General features: G+C 39.2%; 1 protein-coding gene across 4 annotated transcripts in view; it reads left to right on the top strand.

Moving 5' to 3' along the window:
* Setd2 (SET domain containing 2, histone lysine methyltransferase) overlaps positions 1 to 22,321 on the top strand; it is an 83,291-nt gene that overhangs the window by 3,276 nt on the left and 57,694 nt on the right. For 3 of the 4 annotated variants that reach the window (XR_015001665.2, XR_015001666.2, XM_085688899.2), the window contains exons 2-6: positions 676 to 780; positions 10,546 to 10,561; positions 12,509 to 16,791; positions 18,798 to 18,929; positions 20,656 to 20,784. Coding sequence is in view for 2 of the 4 variants with exons in the window: in XM_085688899.2 (XP_085545025.2) it covers positions 676 to 780; positions 10,546 to 10,561; positions 12,509 to 16,791; positions 18,798 to 18,929; positions 20,656 to 20,784 (4,665 nt within the window). In the remaining 2 variants the exon portion in view is untranslated. The remainder of the gene's footprint in view (positions 1 to 675; positions 781 to 10,545; positions 10,562 to 12,508; positions 16,792 to 18,797; positions 18,930 to 20,655; positions 20,785 to 22,321) is intronic. The other variant, XM_085688900.2, reaches the window with a different exon arrangement.

The following is a 22,321-nucleotide window of genomic DNA, read 5'->3' as shown; positions in this document are numbered from 1 at the left end:
GCACTGTAAAAACAAGAAAAAAATGTCCTTGTGAAGTTTACATTCCAGTGAAGTCAATAAACAATAAATTATGAGGAATGACCAAAGGTAAAAATGCCTTGGAAATTCTACAGGATATGGGAGATTTCTTATTGTTGAAGGAGTCACAATATAAAGTGGGGTAAACTGGTAAGCATCCTTGAGAGAGTAATATTTAGGCAGATGTGTGTGGCTTGCACCTTTAATCCCAGCCTTTGGGAGGCAGAGGCAGGTAGATCTCTGTGAGTTCAAGGGCACCTCTGGCCTGCAGAGTCAATTCCAGGACAGAAACTCTGTCTCAGAAAAAAACAAAGAAAGTGTGTCGGGTAGGAGGAACAGGAGGGGCAGGAGTTGGGGTGGTTGGGCAGTAACCATTATAATTCAAGTAGGGGTAATAACTTGCTGAGGCAGTAGTATAAACCCTTCTCAGTAGTGAGAAGGAAAGTGATAGTAAACAGGTTCACAATAGGATGAGCACAGATTCCACAAAGCTCTGTAAAGCCATTCTAAAGATTTGGCTGGGGTTTTTGTTTGATTTTGTTTTGACTTTAAATTCTTGAGCTCAAATAATCTTCCTGCCTCAGCTTCCTGAGTATCTGGCACTGCATGTGCACCCCACTGAGTTTTAATCAGAGGAATGATATGATTTGCTTTCAGCTTCAGAAGGCTCATTTGTAGCATTGCAGAGGAGCAGAGTGGAAGCCTGAAGACTTGTAAAGAAGCTAGTAATCCAGAAGAAAGTTGCTGGTGGCTTATACCAAGGTAGTATCTGAACTAGATGGGTGCTCGATGTTTGTGGAAGAGTAAATAGGATTTGTTGACACATGACATGTTTGAGAAGTGAATGGTGATTCTAAGACTTTTGGTCTGTCAGAAATTTGCCCTCCACTGAGTTAGGGATGATGTAGAAAGAGCGAGTTGGGATTAGTAGTTTTTTTGTTTTTTTGTTTTTGTTTTTTTTTTGGTTGTTTGTTTGTTTTTTGCATAGTAAATTGGAGATGCTTGTTAAGATGTTTAGGTTGGATTGTTACATAAATCTGGTGTTGTAGGGGAGGGGAGGTCTAAACTGGAGATAAATTTGTAGTAATCTATTTAGGCAGTGTACAAAGAAAGCCACCAGACTGGGTGAGGTTACAAGACATCCACTGTTTCACTGTAGTAAAAATAAAGACCAAAAATTCATCTTGGTTTATAGTTAGATAAATCTTAGTGTGTAGTCAAGGCTAATGTGAACTCCATGGCTCTTGTGCCTCTGCTTCCTCAGTGCTGAGAATATAGGTGTGATACCATGAGGCAAGAAATGCTCCTTTGAAAGCTCCACTGTGAAGATTTAGTGTGTGAGCCTCTTTTGTTGTTTGCTGTTGAGACAGGATCTCACTGGTACCTCCTGGTGATCTTCAGCTCCTGCCTTGGCCTTCTAAGAGCCAGAATTACAAATGTGTACCCTAATTTGTGTGTGTGCATGTGTATGAAAATGAGTGGGTAGTATGTGTCTGTGAGGTGGGCATGTGAATGTCATGCTGCTGTATAGAGGTTAGAGAGCCACTTTTGGGAATTAGTTCTCTCTCTCTCTCTCTCTCTCTCTCTCTCTCTCTCTCTTGTTTTTCAAGACAGGGTTTCTCTGTAGCGCCTGGCATATTAGTTCTCTCTTTCTAACTTGAGTTCCAGGGATCTAACCGAGGCTGAACCGTGCTTTTTACCTGGTGGGCCATTTTACCGCCCCCCCCTTTTTTTTTTTTCTTTTTTTTTTCCCCCCCTTTTTTGAAACTTACTTTTGGCCGAGCTGTTAGAGATATCATATCAGGATCCTTCTTATTCCCCAGTGTTTTAATATATGACTTTTAAGACCTTCTCTTAGCACATTCAGGTAACCATACCATTTTTTCAATCTTAGTATATTTGTATTTAAATTTTGGAGGTAGTTTATAATTACCTGTATTTGTTAAACACAAATGAGGCATTTTAAAAAACAGTATGGTCTGGTAGTCCTTTGTTTCTTTTTGGTCAGGCCTAGGGGCTACTTAGTGGCTTTTCCAGCTGAGTAAGTAAATTGGTTATTTAAATTGAGTTCTAAAGTTGGTGTGAGTCTCTAAAGCTGCCTTTTATTTTAGAGTGCTTTTTCTGTCAAATGCTAACATCTTGCTAGTGAAAATAGCTTGGGATGGTGTGGGTGTTGATAAGAATATAATCCTGCAAACAGGCCCGATAGAAGGGCTGCTTACTGGGAGCACTGCTGTGTGCTTGGAAGAATCTGGAGCAAGTGGTGGTTTCTGAGTAATAGCTCTTGCTACTGCCCACTTCCTTGCCAAGTATAGTTAGACCTTCTCTTTAGGAAGGATTTTTTAAAAAAATTATTTATTATGTATACAGTGTTCTGTCTGCATGTATGCCTGCCCACCAAAAGAGGGCCCCAGATCTCATAGATGGTTGTGAACCACCATGTGGTTGCTGGGAATTGAACTCAGGACCTCTGGAAGAGCAGCCAGTGCTCTTAACCTCTGAGCCATCTCTCCAGCCCCTAGGAAGGGTTTTTGTATGTGTGTGAGTACCTATATACTTGTGGAGGTTAGGGGCAACTTTTGGGAGTCATTCTTCTGTCTACCATGTGAATCCCAGGGATTGAAATCAGATAGTCAGACTTGGTGGCATGTGCATTTGCTGCTGAGCAATCTCATTGTTGTCAGTTTTGTTTTGTTGTCCTGGTTTTTCAAGATAGGGTAGACTTCCTCTGTAGACCAGGCTGGCCTCAAACACAGATGTGCCTGCCTCTGCCTCCCACCATGCCTGGCTAGCCTTGATTTTCTGTTTCTCTTTTTCTTTTTTCTTTTTGTCTGGTTAAAAATATAACTGCCAATTTATCTATTCCCAGGGCAACTCTATGCATTCTAAAACGTAAACTACATATTTTATAGTACTGCTTCTGTGCTGAAAGTATAGTTGGATTAGCCAAAGAGGTGAATTTTATTAACATACAATGAAGTACCTAATTAGAAACTGGTAAAAATGTAGGGTTAGAGAGATGGCTCAGCAGTTGAGAGCACTGATTGTTTTTCCAGAGGACCAGGGTTCAATTCCAGTTCCCACATGAAGCTCATGACTGTCTGTGACTCGATTTCCAGGGGATCTAACACCCTGGATACATATACATGACGCTGGTTACACAGACATACATGCAGGCAAAACACCAATGCACATAAAATAAAGCTGGGTATGGTAGTGCACACCATTAATCCTGGTACTCCAGAGGCAGAGGCAGGCAGATCTCAAAGTTCAAGGCCAGCCTGGTCTATAGAACCAAGACAGCAGGACAGCCAGGGACAGAGGAACCCTGTCTTGAGAGAGAGAGAGAGAGAGAGAGAGAGAGAGAGAGAGAGAGAGAGAGAGATATTGGTAAAAATGTATTTCAAAGGTTCCGTTAAAGTAACCAAAATAGGTATACTCTATGGTAACTTTACCAGGCCCATTAAAAACAAACTTCTATTATGCAATGACATGGAAGCCAGTTGTGCAATTATCAGCAATATTAACTATTAGACATATAATATGTATTGCACATTAACAATGGTTTGTGTAAGAAGTACTGTTATTAGTTGATATGAACACATTAAAATAGTGTTGACTGGATAGAAAAGATTTTCCTGCGTAACTACATTGGTCAGATGCTTTTTTTAATTTTTTAATTTTTTTTTGAGACGGCTTCTCTAGCTTTGGAGGGAGCCTGTCCTGGAACTAGACCAGGTTGTCTAGTCTATCTCTGCCTCTTGAGTGCTGGGATTAAAGGCATGCGCCACCACTGCCCCGGCGAGTATTTTTTTTCCTTTGTTATTAAAGAAGATAATGGTGTGGTACTAGACAACAAGAAATGAGGGGCAGGGATTAAAATATGATAGCATATATTTCAGCTGGACATATGCTTACTGGAAATATTTTTGTTAGCTGCATGTTTTTCTGACATGCATTCACTGCTTAAGCATTTTTGTTTTCACTGTTATTTTCTATATAAGTGAAGGTTTTATTTTTAGAATATATGTGTATATGTGTGTGGGTATGTGTACATGAATGCAGGGACTAGAGCGGGCATCCCAGGCGATTGGGAGCCATTCTGTTTGGTTGTTGGGAACTGAACTCAGGCCCTCTGCGAGAGCAGGGAGGGTTCTTAACTGCTGAGCCATCTCTGCTGCCCTGTATAAGTGTTTAAAAGACACACACACACATACACACACACACACACACACACACACACACACACACATATAACATATTTTTAAAAGTTTTTCTTTTTTTAAAAAGATTTATTTATTATGTATACAGTGTTCTGTCTGCATGTATGCTTGCTGGCCAGAAGAGGGCACCAGATCTCATTATAGATGGCTGTGAGCCTCCATGTGGTTGCTGGGAATTGAACTCAGGACTTCTGGAAGAGCAGTCAGTGCTCTTAGCCGCTGAGCCATCTCCAGCCCAAGTTTTTTCTTTTTAAAATTTTATTTAATTATTGAGAACCAAGCTTGGGGCCTCATATCCATGTTCTTTATCTTTTAGCACTCTGTCTGAGCTACAGCCCAGTTCTTTGTTTTTGAAGACAGGTTTTCTCTGTGTGACCATCTTGGAATTCATTCTGTAGACCAGGCTGGCTTCCAACTCAGAGATCCCGCCTGCCTGTGCTTCCCAGGTGCTGAGATTAAAGGCATGTGTGCCACCACTTCCTGGCCATCCCCAATTTCTTTTTCTTTTTTTTTCTTCACTATTTTACACACACACACACACACACACACACACACACACACACCCTGACCACCCAGTTTCCTCTCTCCTTTCCTCCTAGTTCCCCCCCCCATTCCCTCTCTCATCCACTCCTCTTCTCTTCAGAAAAAGTCAGGCTTCCATGGATATCAACCAAATGTGGCATATCAAGTTGCAGTAGTTGTATTAAGGCTGGGTAAGACCACCCAGTATGAGAAAACACATTCCCAGTTCTTACCATCTTGATTTTAAGAAGATTTTGATGGTTATTAATACTAGAGCCTTGCTAGCTTAGCATCATCTGTCTATTGCAGTTTTGCTGTAGACCTAAGTTAGGATATTGTACAATGATGTACCAGAAAATTCAAGGACCATGATGAATGTTTTATGTATAATATAAACTGGATACTTTTTTTTCATTGTCATGGATCAATAACTTTTAAACACAACAAAATTGAGTTCCTAGAAAAAAATTAAAAACTAGACATTGAGGGTTGGAAGGATGACTCAGAGGGTAAGTACACAGGATCTGGGCTTCAGTTTCACTTGGCCACTCACAGCCATCTGTAATTCTAGTTACAAAGGCTCCAACACCCTCTTAAGGCCTCCAAGGGCACCAGGCACTCACATGATGCACATACACACAGACAAGCAAAACATTCATACACATACAAATTTTAAAATGTAGACATTGAGAATAATTGAGCCACTCAACAGTTATGTTTTGATTGTAGTGATGGTTACACATAACTACACGGGATGAAATTGCATTGAACTGTGTTTATACACAAATGAACTTGAGTTCCGTGTTTAAAAATAGTGACAAAATATAATCTACTGAGCAGTAATATATGGTCCTAGTTAGGTTTAGTTGTTGACTTGAGACAGCCTACAGAGTCATAGAGAGTAAAGCAATGATTTAGGAGTTGCCTTTCTTCACAGATCATATTGACCTGTATCATATTTATTAACAAATGTATGAGTGCTTGTCTACTGTGAACGGCACCAGTTTTTAGGCAGGTGGTCCTGGGCTATTTATTAGAAAGCTAAGCTTGAGCTTGCAAGCAAAACAACAGTGTTTTTCTGTGGTTTCTGCTTGACTTCCTGCCCTGACTTCCCAGGATGGTGGACTGTAACCTGGAAATGTTAATTGAATAAACTCTTACCCTAGGTTGCTTTTGGTCAGTGTTTCTTTATTAGAGCAACAAAAATGAAACTAGAAATTGAACTGATAACAGCTCCGATTTCATATAGCTCTATGACTACTGTTGAGAGTTGGGTAGAGTACAAGAATACTATTTTTTGTAACTTTGATTATTTTCTAATAAAGATCTTTAAAGAATGCAGACCTGATCATTGGTTAAGGTCACATTGTTGTAAAAGTTCCTAAACTTTGAAATCTCAGTTTCACTTGTGATAAGCAGTGAACAGGTGCTGAAAAGGGGATGGGAGGAAAGGTAGTGATTCAGCCAGGCAGTGGTGGTACACGGACGGCTTTAATCCTGGCAGTAAGTTCGAGGTCAGCCTGGTCTACAAAGCGAGTTCCAGGACTGTTACACAGAGAAGCCCTGGGTTGAAAAACAAATGAAAGCATAAGCAGCAGTGGCAGTGAGTGAACAGGAAACCCAGTAAAATATGTTGCTCTTCTTTTGCTACTACTCATACCTATACCGTTCTTCTTTGGTCTCTCATCTCTTATGTATATAAGGATATGCAGATTTATAGTTTTTTTTCTGGGAAGATGTAATTTTAGTTATATATTTGTAGAGTTTTGTATAGTTCCCCCCCCCCCCCACCCGGGGTATATGTGTTGGGTTTTTTTTTTTTTCTATTTTACTCTATAGGTGTTTTGCCTGCATGTATGCTTATGCATCACAGGTATGCAGTATACTTGGAGGTCAGAAGAGAATGTCAGCTATCCCATGAGAGATGAGTTCGAGACAGTTGTGAAATGCCTTGTGGGTGCTGGGAATTGGATCAGAGTCCCCTGCAAGAGCAGCCAGTGCTCTTAGTTCTTTTCTCTAGCCCCAATGTATGTGTTTTAAAATGATAAACATTCAGGTTTCTGTCCCGCCCATTCCTGCAGCCATTCAGCCCTAAATAAATCCACAGAGGGTTATATTAATTTTAAACCATTTGGCCTATTGCTCACACTTACTACTAACTAGCTCGTATGTCTTAAATTCACCCATAATTCTTAGGTTTAGCCTTGCGGCTTGGTACCTTTTCTCAGTAAGGCATTCTCATCTTGCCTCCTGCATCTGGTTGGTGACCTCTGCTTTTCTTATGTAGCACAGATTGGCCTTGAACTCACTATGTAATTGAATATGACTTAGAATTTTTGTTTCTCTTGGCTCTGCTGCTCAAGTGCTAGGATTACAGGCATGCACTACCTCACCGCGTTTATTCAGTCTTGGCTTTTAAACATGGTGTTGCATGCATGTTAGACAAGAGCTACATTCCGTAGCCTGCTTTCTGCCCGTCACCCTATTTGAGTGTGTATCTTATATACCATCCAGGCTAGTTTTGAACTTTGCTAAGTAATCAAGAATGGCCTTGAACTTGGTGATCCTTCTGCTTCTACCTCCTAAGTGTTAGAATTACAGGTGTAAACAACCATGCCTTGGTAGTGTGTTTGAGATAAGAGCCTTGTTAATGTTGTTTAGTCAGTCCTACTAAAGCCTTCCAAGTGACTGGGACTACAGCCTCATGCCACAAGGCCTAGATTTTATTTTGAAATTTGACTCTGTCTTCATCTTTTTGTAGCTCTTCTTTGTTAAAAATAATTTAACAATTTTTTAATTATTACTTTGTGTATGAACGAGTGGAGGGGTTGTTATGTGATGTGAATGTGACCTGCACCTGCCATGACCTGTATATTGTCAGAGGATACCTATGTTGGTCTGTTCTTTCTTCCCTCCTTTATGTGGGTTCTCAGCTCTTAAAGTTCTCCCCTAATGCTTTTCAGTGATACTCTAATTTATACATGGTTTTTGCTGCCAACTGTATTTAGGATTAAGGAACAAAGTGAAATACATAATGGCTTGTATAGTATGGTTACAATACCAAGAAATATTGTTTAAATGAAAGCCACACAGGCACTCAAATGTGTTAGAAGCCTTTGTAGACCAAGATGATAATAGATTGGATTCGAGATCTTTCCTTTTGCCTGTTTGTAATTTCATCTTTTTCTCTATTAATATTATTGTTTGTTTATTTTTATGGATTTTCAAGACAGTGTTTCTTTGTGTACCCTGGCTGTCTAGGAACTCAGTCTGTAGATGAGACTGGCCTCAAACTCAAGAATCCACCTGCCTCTGCCTCCCAAGTGTTGGGATTAAAGGTGTGTGCCACCACTGCCCAGCTTAATGGTTTTGTTTTTTTTGTTTTTACCACAAGTACTGAGGAAGGAACTCAGGGCTTTATGTTAGGCAGTCACTTTAATTGTGTGATATTGTGTGTGTGTGAAGAGAGTGTTGAATTCTCTTGAACTGGAGTTACAGATGGTTATTAGGTATTGTAGCATGATTGCTAGGAGCTGAAGGCCCTTTGCTGTTAACCACAGAACCATCTTCCAAGCCCATCTGCTCAGTTTTTTGACACATGGTCTGCTTAGCCTGAAGATTGTCATATAGACCAAGCTGGTCTGGAATTTGCACAAATAAGTTTGCTTGGATGAAAAGGCTTGAGGCATCCACAGCTGGCTTTTTCTTTTAACTTTTTCTTTCTTAGATGTATGTATTAATTTTATGTGTTTGTGCTTACGTTCACTTACCACTTACATTCTTGGTGCTCATGGAGGACTGAAGGGGGTGTTGAATCCCTTGGAACTGGAGCACAGATGACTGTGTACTAGCATGTGGGTGCTGAGAGCTGAGCCCAGGTCTTGTTAAGAGCAGCAATTGTTCTTAACTGCTGAGCCGTCTCTTCAGCACTAGATTCGATTTTTGTTGATTTTGTTTGTTTGTTTTTCTAAGACAGTTTTTCTCTGTTGCCCTGGCTCATAAATCTGCCTGCCTCTACCTCCCCAGTGCTGGGATTAAAGGTGTGTGCCACCACCACCCAGCCAGATTTTTATCAATATATCTTTATTACAGTTGAGCACTCAGAGGCAGACTTAAGGAATGTCCTAGCAAGGTTCTTCTGTTCTGCTCCGCCTTGCTGAGGCCCCCTAGGGAGCATCTCAGCAAGGTTTTTTAGCTCAGTCTTCTTCTAAGGGTTCTTCTAGTCTGCACCTGAGAAATGAAGGCCATTTCGTCACCCAAGACTCTTGAGAAAGATTTATTTGGGAAGGAAGAATCCCGGAGAGTCGCTGCCTCTGCCAGGGGGGGAATAAAGGCATCCTCTGACAGCCTTAGGGCAGCCTTTAACTGAAGGGGCAGAGAGGCTTATAGGGCTTTTTAGGGGTGGGGTTTTCCCAGGGAGAAGGGGAATTGGTTAGTTTGTCCCTGCTCAGAGATTGGTCAGTTTAGCTAGTCAGAGGCAGAGATGGCTCTGACTTTATGGCCAAACTGTGTTTCTTTCATTGGTTCTTTTTTGCTTTTTTGACTCTAATCTTAAGACCAAGACATTTTCTTTCACTGGCTCTGATTCTAGGGACAATGTGAGTTTCTTTGATATTAGTTTCAGAGCCAGGGCACAGTCTTTAGTCCTGGGTTCAAGGATAAGGATGTTTCTTTTCTGGCTCAGGTCTCAAATCCAGGGTGTGTTTCTTTCTCTGGCTCTGGGTTCAGAGTCAGGGTGCTCAGTGATTGGTTGTTTTCCTGCTCCAGTTGTCCCTTTTACCCTACAGTTCTAACTTCCATAGATGCTTGCTAATGGATTAACTGAATTCCTATTCAGACCTACGTTTGGAGAGGATTTTCATACATTTCTTTTAAGGAGCCCTTAGAACATGTAACTGTACTTGAGGCTTCCTTGCCACATAGTTCACATAAGTGTATGCGGACAAAGCAACATATGTGTATACCCTTTGTACACCCTTGGATACTTTCCTTTTCCCGTGTAGGTAGTCCCCAATATGCCTTGGTGCACTAGTGCTCACCAAACTTGATACTTGATTCTTCATGGGAATCTGTGTATCTTTGTTAGAACACCAGGTGCTGAGATATACGTAGTGATGCAGAGCACAGTATACATCTTGTGTTTAGCAAAGGAACTGATGAATAATTACTAAATAAAATAAGTTAGAAAAATAAGAATTTGGGACTCACCGACCCATGCATAAAAATGTGTAAACATGCCCACTGTTCCTTATTACATTTAATTGTGTCCTTTTTCTATCTTATACCTTATACTTGAGGTAACAGTGAATGTTTTTTAGTTTACTCGTAGGAACTGTTCTGTTTTAATCTTTACCTTTTGCCTGGGATCATTCCAAAAGTACATTCTCTAAGAACTAATCCACTTTTTGGGATTATTTACATTCCTGTTTTATTAAACTGTGTTTAATAAAAACAAAATTGTCCACTTTGCTGCTACATTGTATATATTTAGTCCTTATATTTACTCCTTTATGTAAGAATTGCTTTTGTAACATCTATATTTTGCTACTTATTAGAAAACATAATCTCTTCTAGGTCAGATACTGCCTGGCTCACTTTTGTGCTCTAGTACTTAGCATAGTGGCTTGCACTAGCTTCAGGAAATAGTTGTTTCAGAGTTGTCACTAGGACAATGAAAGGATAGGTTACATTAAATATCTGTTTTAATGAAAAGTTTCATTTTGTTTAAGTATTTATGATCCTTTTTATTCTTTTGCATGTTTTCTTGGCTGAATGGGAATAGAGAAGAAGAAAATGAGGTAAGTATAATTGAACTAGTCATTCAAGAAATGGTTTTTAAGTACATTTTAGAATCTAGATAAAAGCTGAAAATATTTAAAGTTAACTATTCCTTTGATTATGAAATGAATTTAATAGTTTTGCTCAGTAGTTAAAAAATTCATTCTAATGAGGAATATTGTATATAACAAGAAAATAATTTTAAACTTAAAAGATTCAAGAAATTTAGAAAGGTGGCCTGACAGCGGTGGCGCACGCCTTTAATCCCAGCACTCGGGAGGCAAAGGCACACAAAGGCTCACAGGTGGTTGTGAGCCACCATGTGGGTGTTGGGAATTGAACTCAGGACCTTTGGAAGAGCAGGCAATGCTCTTAACCTCTGAACCATTTCTCCAGCCCCTGATATTAGTCTTTAATGTAGGCTTGAGGCTGGAATGTGGTCGTGCCTACCCTTCAGTGCTGGAGAGCAGAAGCAGACTTACCTCTGAGTTTCTGGCGAGACCTGTCTCATATTTATATATGCTTGAGTTTGTGCCTGTAGACTTTTCTGTTACTTTTCAACAACCTAGGTTATGCCTTTAACTTATGACTCCCACCATTTCCTTTAGTGGTTTGTTAGATACTTTGTCAGATAATGGAGAGGACTTCTTAACTGTATTTGTTTACATAGTAATATTAGAGAATAAATTAACATTATCAAATTTGTGTGTAGCCCAGGCAGAGATAGTGGTAGTGTGCTAAGGCAGAGTAATTTCTAGTATAGTAGAAGGCCAGACCCTTTTTTGGTTACTTTATCATTAAAATGAATGTGGTAAGAGGCTAATTCGTACCAGGGAAGGTCATTAAAATGGTGCTTGTTGATCCCTGCCTTTTTTTTGTTGTTGTTGTTTCTGTTTTTGTTTTTCGAGACAGGGTTTCTCTGAAGCTTTTTGGAGCCTTTCCTGGAACTATCTCTTGTAGACCAGGCTGGCCTCGAACTCACAGAGATCTACCTGCCTCTGTCTCCCGAGTGCTGGGATTAAAGTCGTGCACCACCACCACCCGGCTGATCCCTGCCTTAAAAACAAAAATAAAAATACCCCAAACAAATTTTTTCTTTATTTTAGAGCTATTGATTTAATATTCTCTAGTGTATGGCTCAAATATATTTTTTTTACCCTGTACTCTACTGATTTTATGTGATGCTAGGAGATCTTTGGTTTATTTGATCTTTGATGTTTTTTAGATAAGTAAAACACAAGAACAAACTGTTTTGTATACTAAGGTATATAAATGTATATAAATGTCATCTACATATCAGGTTAAACCATTTTTTTTTGTTGAAAATGCTGCTTGAACCTGAAGGTGGTGGCTAACTCTGTGCGTTCGAGGCCAGCCTGGTATACAGAGCTAGTTCTAGGACAGGCTCCAAAGCCACAGAGAAACCCTGTATTGAAAAACAAAACAAAACAAAAACAAAAAGAAAATGCTGCTTGAGCTGAGCATGGTAGTGCATCGTTGTAACCCAGCACTGGGGAGGTGGAAGCATGAAGATTAATATGTGCTCAAAGCAAACCTGGGCTGCATAGTGAGATTCGGCCTCAAAACCCAACATTCAAGAAAACACCACTAATGCAAAAAACTAAAAACAAAAACCAACACACAAAACAAATAAAGAAAAAAGTTAGGTATCTAGAAAATACTGCCAACGTAGATAATAATGGAAAAAAATTACAGGTAATTGTTTAAGCTGGGGCTGAATACTTAGTGATTTGTCTTTATACTTTTGATTATGCCTAAAGTGTTTCATAATGAAAAGCTGAATTCATAAATGAAAAGCTACATTTGTAGCATAGTGAAAATCATACTACTGTTAATGATTTTTAAGTTTTCTCTGACATCTTAAATTTTGATATTGACAATTTGAATATGATATTCACAATTTGAAAGAAAGCATTTATTACCATAATTGCTTTCTTCTTTTATAGGCAAAGATTGAAAATGTGCAGAAAACAGGATTCATCAAAGGACCAATGTTCAAAGGTGTTGCTTCTAGTCGATTTTTGCCCAAAGGCACGAAGACAAAAGTTAATTTGGAGGAACAGGGACGACAGAAGGTGTCATTCAGCTTCAGTCTTACAAAGAAAACTTTACAGAACAGGTTTCTCACTGCACTTAGCAATGAAAAACAAAGTGATTCTCCAAACTCCCCAGCTACAACTCTTCAAGTAGACTCAAACCCTAAAGTTAAAATGGACACAGGAGATACTTTTCCTACTACAGAAGAATCTTCCCCACCAAAGTCAAGAGTGGAATTGGGTAGAATTCATTTTAAGAAACATCTGCTTCATGTGACATCCAGGCCACAGCTGGCTACAACGGTAGCATCTCCCCCTCCCCCTCCAATACAGTTACCAGCAGTCATAGAATCAACTATAGATTCACCACCTTCATCTCCACCTCCACCTCCTCCACCTCCTCAAGCCACATCACCCTCACCACCAGCACCAATACCAGAGCCAGTGGCCTTGCCACACCCCCCAGTAACAGTGCTAATGACTGCACCAGTACCCTTAACAGTGGATAGAGCTCAGAAAGAACCACCAGTTAAAATTGTACCAGATTCTTTAGAGGTGGATATGAAGCAGGATATTGTATCTAACAGTTTGGAAGAACACACAATTCAAACTTTGAAGGAACAAGCAGATAATCCCCTGCAAAGAGAAGATTCCCATATTGGGAAGGAAGAAGAAGTTTCAGATGGTTCTAAGATAAGCCTCAGTTCTAAAAAAGCAAGTTCTAAGAAGAAATCTTCACAGTTTGAAGGCACATTTCTTGGTTCAGAATCTGATGAAGATTCTGTACGGACTTCCTCCAGTCAAAGATCACATGATTTAAAATCTTCCACAAGCATCGAGAAGGAAAGAGATTCTAAAAAGAGCTCAGCACCTTCAAAAAGTGAGGATTTGGGGAAGTCATCAAGATCTAAAACAGAGAGAGATGATAAATACTTTAGTTACTCAAAACTTGAAAGAGATACTCGGTATGTATCTTCCCGATGTAGGTCTGAAAGAGACAGAAGGCGGAGCCGATCTCGTTCTAGATCTGACAGAGTCTCTAGAACTAGTTTGTCTTATTCTCGGTCAGAGCGATCTCATTATTATGATTCTGATCGACGTTACCATAGGAGTTCCCCTTACCGTGAAAGGACACGATATTCTCGGCCCTATACAGATAACAGGGCACGGGAGAGCTCAGACTCTGAAGATGAGTATAAGAAGTCATATCCAAGGCGCACGTCATCCCATTCCTACAGAGACCTAAGGACATCATCATCTTACTCTAAATTTGATCGGGACTGTAAAACTGAGACCTCTTACTTAGAGATGGAGAGAAGAGGAAAGTATTCTTCAAAACTAGAAAGAGAATCCAAGCGGACTTCAGAGCATGAATCCATAAAAAGATGTTGTTCTTCCCCAACTGAACTGGGATTCCGACGGGGGTCCTCCTATTCTAAGCATGATAACGGTGCTTCCCGTTACAAATCTGCCCTTTCAAAACCCATATCCAAGTCTGATAAATTTAAAAATTCTTTCTGTTGTGCAGAATTAAATGAGGAAAGCAAACAATCTCATTCTTTTAGTTTGCAGACTCCTTGTTCAAAAGGTAGTGAATTAAGAACAATTAATAAAATTTCTGAAAGAGAAAAGACTGGGTCTCCATCTCCAAATCAATTAAATGATTCACCTACTTTTAAAAAGCTAGATGAATCTCCTATTCTTAAGACTGAATTTATAGGCCATGATAGCCTTGACAATATTAAAGAATTAGAGTCATTATCAAAAGTGAAAAATGATCAGTTAAGAAGTTTCTGTTCTATTGAATTAAATATAAATGGATCTCCAGAGACAGAATCTGATATGGCAACATTTTGTGCCTCTAAAACAGATGTTATTTCAATGACTTCTGATGATAGTGTGACTGGATCAGAGGTATCCCCTTTGATCAAGACTTGCATGTTTTCATCAAATGGATTTCAGAATATTGGTAGATGTAAAGAAAAAGACTCGGATGATAACTGTAGGCAGCATAGTAAATCTAAAAGTCCATTTCGGGAAATAGAACCTTCGTTGTCACCACACCATGATAAACTCATGTCTTCGCCAGGTAAGACTGTAGAATATTCTAAAACATTAATTAAAGAATCAATTGATAAGAGACGTTCTTGTTACAAAACCAAAGATTCAGATAGATGCTGTTCTCCAAATGAGAACTCTGAAGCTGAAAATATTGAACCTTCAGTTATGAAGATTTCTTCAAATAGCTTTATGAATGTGCATTTGGAATCAAAAACAGTTATATGTGATAATAGAGAGCCAACAGATCAGCACTCAAAATTTGCATGTGATGAATATAAGCAGAGCATCGGTAGCACTAGTTCAGCCTCACCTAACCATTTTGATGATTTGTATGAGTCTATAGGGAGCTCGGGTATTGTTTCATCTTTTCAGAGCCTTCCGCCAGGAATAAAATGTGACGAGAATACATCTCCAGTTCTAGATACAGTGCAGAGTAAAAAAAGCACAGAGTTTTTAAAGTATGTAGGGAAAGAAACAGAAGTGGGTAGTGCCCTTCCTGATTCAGGAAAGGGGTTTGCTTCTTGGGAAAACAGGCACAATAATGTATTATCTGGGCAGTCTTTGCAAGAGGCTCAAGAAGAAGAGAATTCAATATTGCATGATAGAAGAGAAAGACCAGAAATCTTAGATGAGGAAGAAGGAAGAGGACATACACATACTTCTGATGACTCAGAGGTTGTATTTTCTTATGGTTTGAACTTAACCATGGAAGACAGTGATGGTATAACTTACACCTTAAAATGTGACAGTAGTGGTAATGCTCCTGAAATTATATCTACTATCCATGAAGATTATTCTGGATCTTCTGGAAGTTCAAGTGACGAAAGTGATTCAGAAGGTACAGAGTCTGATGACAGCAGTATTCCAAGAAACCGTCTCCAGTCTGTTGTGGTTGTGCCAAAGAATTCTACTTTGCCCATGGAAGAAACAAGTCCCTGTTCATCTCGGAGCAGTCATAGCTACCGACATTATTCTGACCACTGGGAAGATGAAAGATTAGAGTCAAGGAGACATTCATATGAGGATAAGTTTGAGAGTATGGCAAGTAAAGGCTGTACTCAGACTGAAAAATTCTTTCTTCATAAAGGAACAGAGAGGAATTTAGAAACTTCTTATTCACAGTTCAGCAGAAAAGTAGATAATCACCTACCTGAAATTACTCATTCTCAAAGTGATGGGGTTGATAGTACAAGTCATACAGACTTGAAATCTGACCCTCTAGGTCACCTAAATTCAGAGGACACAGTAAGAGCCAAAACATCTAGGTCACAAGAGCTTCCAGTTTATTCTGATGATTTTGAAGATATCCCAAGTAAGTCTCGGCAACAGATAGTTTTCTCTAATAGGCCTGATAGTAGTAGACTAGGAAAAACAGAGATGAACTTTTCTTCCTCTTGTGACATTTCCCGTATGGATGGCTTGCACTCATCAGAAGAGCTCAGAAATGTAGGGTGGGACTTCTCCCAACAAGAAAGGCCCACTAGCACATATCAGCAACCTGACAGCAGCTATGGAGCCTGTGGTACACACAAGTATCAACAAAATGCTGAACATTTTGGTGGGACCCATAATTACTGGCAAGGCAATGGCTATTGGGATCCAAGATCAGCAGCCAGACCTCCAGGAACTGGAGTTGCTTATGATCGAATTCAAGGGCAGGTACCAGATTCTTTAACAGATGATCGGGAAGAAGAGGAGAATTGGGATCAACGAAGTGGATCACATTTTTCAAGCCTGTCCAATAAATTTTTCTTCCATCAAAAGGACAAGGGATCAGTGCAAGCACCTGAAATAAGCAGCAATTCAACTAAGGATTCTTTAGTTACGAATGAAAGGAAAGATTTTTCAAAAAACTTTGAGAAAAATGACATAAAAGAAAGAGGACCTCCTAAAAAACGAAGGCAAGAATTGGAGAGTGATTCTGAAAGTGATAGTGAGCTGCAGGCTAGAAAGAAAGTTAGAGTGGAGAGTGAGCCAGGAGAGCCACCAGCGGCGCTCCCCTCGGGGCTGGTGGGGCCTTCCTGTGCGATGGATGACTTCAGGGACCCACAGCGGTGGAAAGAATTTGCCAAGCTGGGAAAGATGCCCTGTTACTTTGATCTTATTGAAGAAAACGTTTATTTAACCGAAAGGTGAGCTGAACTAATGCTTTTGTTAATATGTTTGTGTTGCATTTTTGTAAAGAAAAGAAAATAACAAACTTTTCAGCAGTTTAGACTGAAATAAGAGTTGTTTGGTAAAATGTAGAGTAACAGAATCTATAAAATGTCCTTTTCTCTTTATATTTACTAATAGATTTCTCTCATTTTTTTCTGTCTTTAAGAAAAGTGGTGTCTGTTTTTTTCTAATCTGTGCTACCTGAGGTGGCTGCTGGGAATAAAACTGCTTCCTGATCCTGTGGAAGCATAGCAAGCACTGCTGAGCCATCTCTCCACCCCTTGACTGTGTTTTTAGTGTATACTTTCTGCTGAGCCCTTTCCTTTAATGTAGCGTTCCCTCCTGGTTCAGTCTAGTTGTCATCCTTTTAAGCACTTTGAACATTCTGTTAATTTTTTTTTTTTGCTGTGTCCATAAGGTTAAGAAGGCTTTTTTTCATTCATTCATTGATTTAATTTTTATTCTTGTGACAAAGTCTCATGCAGCTCAGACTGGCCTTGAACTCCTGGTTTTTCTGCTTCCACTTCCCAAATGCTTGGACTACAAGTACTTGTCACCACTATCAATTTTGTCCTGGATTTTTTGAACTTAATAGAACTTGGTTAGCCTAATTCTTCTACCAGAATACTTTTTTGAGAAAATTTTGCTTCTGAAATCTTTATCTGATTATTCTTTTAGATTTTTGCATTTATTTTTGAGATTATGTCTCCATTATATTACCTGGACTGACCCAGATCTCTTAATCTTTCTATCCTCCTCCCTTTGCCTCTTCTTGAGCTAGTACTACAGTTTTTTTTTTGTTTGTTTGTTTTTGTTTTTTTAGTACTACAGTTTTTAAACAGATGTATTCAAGTCTGATGTATACCACTAAGGGGTCTCATAAAATATTTGGTTCAGTTATATACACACTTTCTTTCTCTTGTGAAACAGCAGGCTGGCCTAGAGCTTGCTAAGTAACCAAGGCTGGTATAAAACTGGTATTTTTGCCTCAGCCTCCCCAGTGCTGGAATTATAGGCATGTGCCACTGTACCTGGATCTGGTTGAATCAAAGCTCTTGTTTAAATATTTTTTTTCAAGGCAGGGTTTCTTTGTGCAACAGTCTTAGCTGTTCTGGAACTTTCTGTGTCGACCAGGCTGGCCTCAAACTCAGAGATCTACCTGCTCTGCCTCCTGAGTGCTGGGATGAAAAGTGTGTGCCACAATTGCCTGACTTTTTTGAGACAGAATTTTATACCTACAAAAAAAAAATGTAGATTTACTTTTGTTTTATGTGTATAAATGCACATTTCCTGCATGTCTGGTGCTTCTCGAGGCCATAAAAGGGCACTGGAACTGGAATTATTGACAGCTGTAAGCCACCGCGTTGGTGCTGAGAGTCAAACTTAGAGTCCTCTGCAAAAGAGCAAGTGCTCCTTACTATTAAGCCATCCCTCTAGCCCCATACTAACTTTGATTTTATTTATATTTTATGTATATGAACATTCTGCGTGTATACCTGCATGCCTAAAGAGCACATCAGATCCTATTTTAGATGGTTGTGAGCCACCATGTGGGTGCTGGGAATTGAACTCAGGACCTTTGGAAGAGGAGGCAATGCTCTTAACCTCTAAGCCATCTCCCCAGCCCCCAACTTGGATTATTTATACCACCATGTCTACCACCACATCTGACTTTTATCTAGCAAATGTTGACGACTAGATCATTATCATCATCTCATCCTCTTTTCTCTTTCTCCTTCTCTTTTTTTGGGGGGCGTTGTGGGATGGGGTGAGGTTGTGGGGGTATAGAGGGAGAGAGCCTTGCTCTTAGAGTTCAGGCTGGTCTTGAACTCAGTCTGTTTCTACCTTAGTGTGGTAGTCTACCTTTTGATTGGTAGACTTACAGAAATAAATATGAAACTGAGATTTAGTACTTATTTGGTTGAATATATTATCTTCAAGAGACTTATGTAACAAAATCTCATGAAATTCTACCCAATAGAAAGAAGAATAAATCCCATCGGGATATTAAGCGGATGCAGTGTGAGTGCGCACCTCTCTCCAAAGATGAGAGAGCTCAAGGAGAAGTAGCCTGTGGAGAAGACTGCCTTAATCGTCTCCTCATGATTGAGTGGTAAGTACAATACTCCGCTCTGCTCTTACTCTCCTAGAATGTGTCTCTAAACATGAGAAATAATTAATGAAGTGTATAATTTTAACCTTTTCCCTATATGTAAATGAATATTTATAAGCAATAAAATCTCCAGAATTTAGTAGAAAATAGATACTAAGACAAATTTCCTTGTGTTGCTCATTAGATTATAGCATCTGGCACATAAGTTCTATATGAAAACAGTTCTATTGCTAATACTAACATTCTATTGCTACTTTTTTCCCTCCCTTCTTCCCTCCCTTCCTTACCTTCATTTCTTTGTTTTTGACTTTTGAAATATTATCTATTATGTAGCTCTAGCTGCCTTGGAGCTCCCTGTATAGACCAAGCTGACCTCAAACACACAGAGGTCTGCCTGCCTCTGCCTCCGGTGCACTGGGATTCAGGTTTGCATGCCACCATGACCAGCCTCTATTACTACATTTAGTTAGGTCCTCCTTTTACTTTTGTAATACTTATGTTCTGTGGAATAAATTGTGGTAATTTTAAACTTTGATTATAAAATAAAACACTAAAATTGAAAATGCAAAAGGTGAAGTACTTTTTCCCAGACTTCTGTCCCGTTGTAGTATTCTTAGAAATATTAATGTGTATAATACAAGCATATGTATTTTATACATATTGAAATAAAAAATACTATGTATACTTTTATATAATCAGACTTAATCAGAATTGTATACACACAAACCTACCTAATTTGTGTTTTTGTGTTTTTTCCCTTCAAGACAGGGTTTCTCTGTATAGCTCTGGCTGTTCTGGAGCTCTCTTTGTAGACCAGGCTGGCCTCAAACATAGAAATTTGCCTGCCTCTGCCTCCTGAGTGTTGAGATTAAAGTCATGAGTCACTACTCCCCAGCCAAACCCGCCATGTTTTCTGTTCATAGTTGACCGTAGTAATCTTCTGCTGGTACATACTTGATTAGTATAGTTTATAAAATGTTAAATATCTCTGCCTTTAAAATGCCCCCCCCCATTGTTAAAGACAGTATATATATACTTTTTTGTTTGGAACACACTATGTAGATTCGCCAGGCCTAGAATTCATGAGATTTACCTACTTCTCTGCCTCCCATTGATAGGGTTGATGTTGTGTGCCACCATGCCTGTCTATGTTTGATAGTTTGGCTTCTTTATTTTATTTTATTTTTGGTTTTTTGAGATAGAGTCCTTGTTGTCCTGGAACTAGCTCCGTAGCCTTGAACTCACAGAGATCTGTCTGCCTCTGCCTCCCAAGTGCTACGGTTAAAGGCGTGCGCCACCACTGCCACTTGATAGTTTTAAAACTAATCTGATTGATGAAAACATTTTTTTCTTACTTTGTTTTTTATGTATATGGATGTTTTTGTCTGTATTTATATCTGCATACTAAGAACATGCCTGGTACGTGTGGAATCCAAAAGAAGATGCCCTGGAGTTACAGATGGTTGTTAGTTGCCATGTGTGTGTGCTGAAGTGTGAATTCAGATTTTCTGGAAGAAGAGCTAGTCAATCTCTCTAGCCTGACTATTTTAACATGGAAAAATTACTAGTTTAGGCAGTGCATACTTTTTATCCCAGCACTTAGAGGAAGAGCAGCAAATCTCTGTGAGTTTGAGGCCATTCGGTCTTATAAGTGTAAGTAGGTACCTTTTTTTAAATTTCTTTTTTGATGATATAGGTATTATCTTTTACCCATTTCTCATTTCAGTTCCTCTCGATGTCCAAATGGAGATTATTGTTCGAATAGGCGGTTTCAGAGAAAGCAGCATGCAGATGTGGAAGTTATACTTACAGAAAAGAAAGGCTGGGGCTTACGAGCTGCCAAGGATCTTCCTTCGTAAGTTTGGTTTCAATCAGCTTTCACTTCATTTTGTGTTATTGAATTTGGTTAGGCATTTTGTAGGAAAAAGGTTTATTTCAGTGGTGTTTAGTAATGGTTATTATGTAGAATGACTTTGTTAAATTGATTTCTAGAAAATAAATAAAAAGTCCCATTTTGACCAGATGGTGGTGGCACATGGCTTTGATCCTAGTTCTAGGGAGGCAGAAGCAGGTGGATCTCTGAGTTTGAGACCTCTGGTCTGCAGAACGAGTTCCAGGACAACCAGAAGCTACACAGAGAGACCATGTCTTCAAAAACAAAACAAAACAAAACAAAAGGGCAGGTAATCATTCTGGTGGGGTTTGAATACTAGGCTGGATAGAACTCTGACTTTGGGCAGATGATCTGATTTCTTTAAACCCTGTATTATCTGTCATAAGACCCACATCACCTAGAACATGATCAGATTTAGTGAGAATTTGCTTTTTCATAAGTGAGGGTCCTATGTAAAGTATTTTTTAGCAGTTAACCATCACTCACAGGATAACCTATGTAGATCTTCAAATTTAGTCTTTATTACACATTACTTACAAAGGTGATACAGTTCTTTTGTTAGAAAGAAACATCTTAGGCTTGATTATTTTTACTTTATATGTATATATGTTTTGCTTCAATGTACGTCTGTCTACCGCTTATACCTAGTGCCAGAAGAAGTCAGAAGAGTGTATTGGATGCCATGGAATTGGAATTACAGATGGTTGTGAGCTGCCATTTTGGTTGCTGGAATCTTGGTCCTCTGGAAGAGTAGCCAGTGTTCTTAATTGCTGAACTATGTATCTAGCTCCTCAAATATTGATTATAAAAATAATAATTTAACTTTTTAGGTTTAGCCATGAGTAATTAGATTGTTGTTACTGAGATCTAAACATGTTTACTATGGACTGTTACAAAAATATATTTATTTACTGTATTTTTCTGTGCCTACATGAATTTTGGTTTTTATTCAGACAGGGTCTCATTGTGTAGACCAGGCTGGCCTTGAACTCACAGGGATCTGTCTGTCTTCATATCCCAGTTGCTGGGATTAAATACATGTGCCACCTCGCCCAACTGAGTCTTATTTTTTATGCAGATGTTGCTTTTCCTTTTTTATTTATGTGCTTATTTTTTTTTCAGCCAGGATCTCGTACTGTAGCCCATGTTGTCTTACGACATGAGAAAGTTATCCTGTCTCAGTCTCTCAAAGGTTGAGATTAGGTGCTGTCCTCCTATGCCCTCTCATTTATTTCACTTCTTTGATTTTTTTTTTGAAGGCAGGGTTTCTCTATTTAACAGTCCTGGCCGCCCTGGAACTCACTCTGTAGACCAAACTGGCCTTGAACTCACAAGGATTCTCCTGCCTCTGCCTCCTAAGTGGTGGGATTTAAAGGCATACGCCACCACCGCCCGATTTTAATTTTTTTAAAAAGAGAATTCTTATCAGTTGGCAGGGCAGCTTTAGTAAACACACTGATTATAGCAATATTTGATAAACAAACCAAATGGTTCACCT

Source organism: Myodes glareolus, chromosome 4 (assembly GCF_982192425.1).
Source record: "Myodes glareolus chromosome 4, mMyoGla1.1, whole genome shotgun sequence".
Taxonomy (NCBI): Eukaryota; Metazoa; Chordata; class Mammalia; order Rodentia; family Cricetidae; genus Myodes; species Myodes glareolus.
The sequence above is the reverse complement of the archived record's forward strand: the minus strand, read 5'-3'. Positions and strand labels throughout refer to the sequence as shown.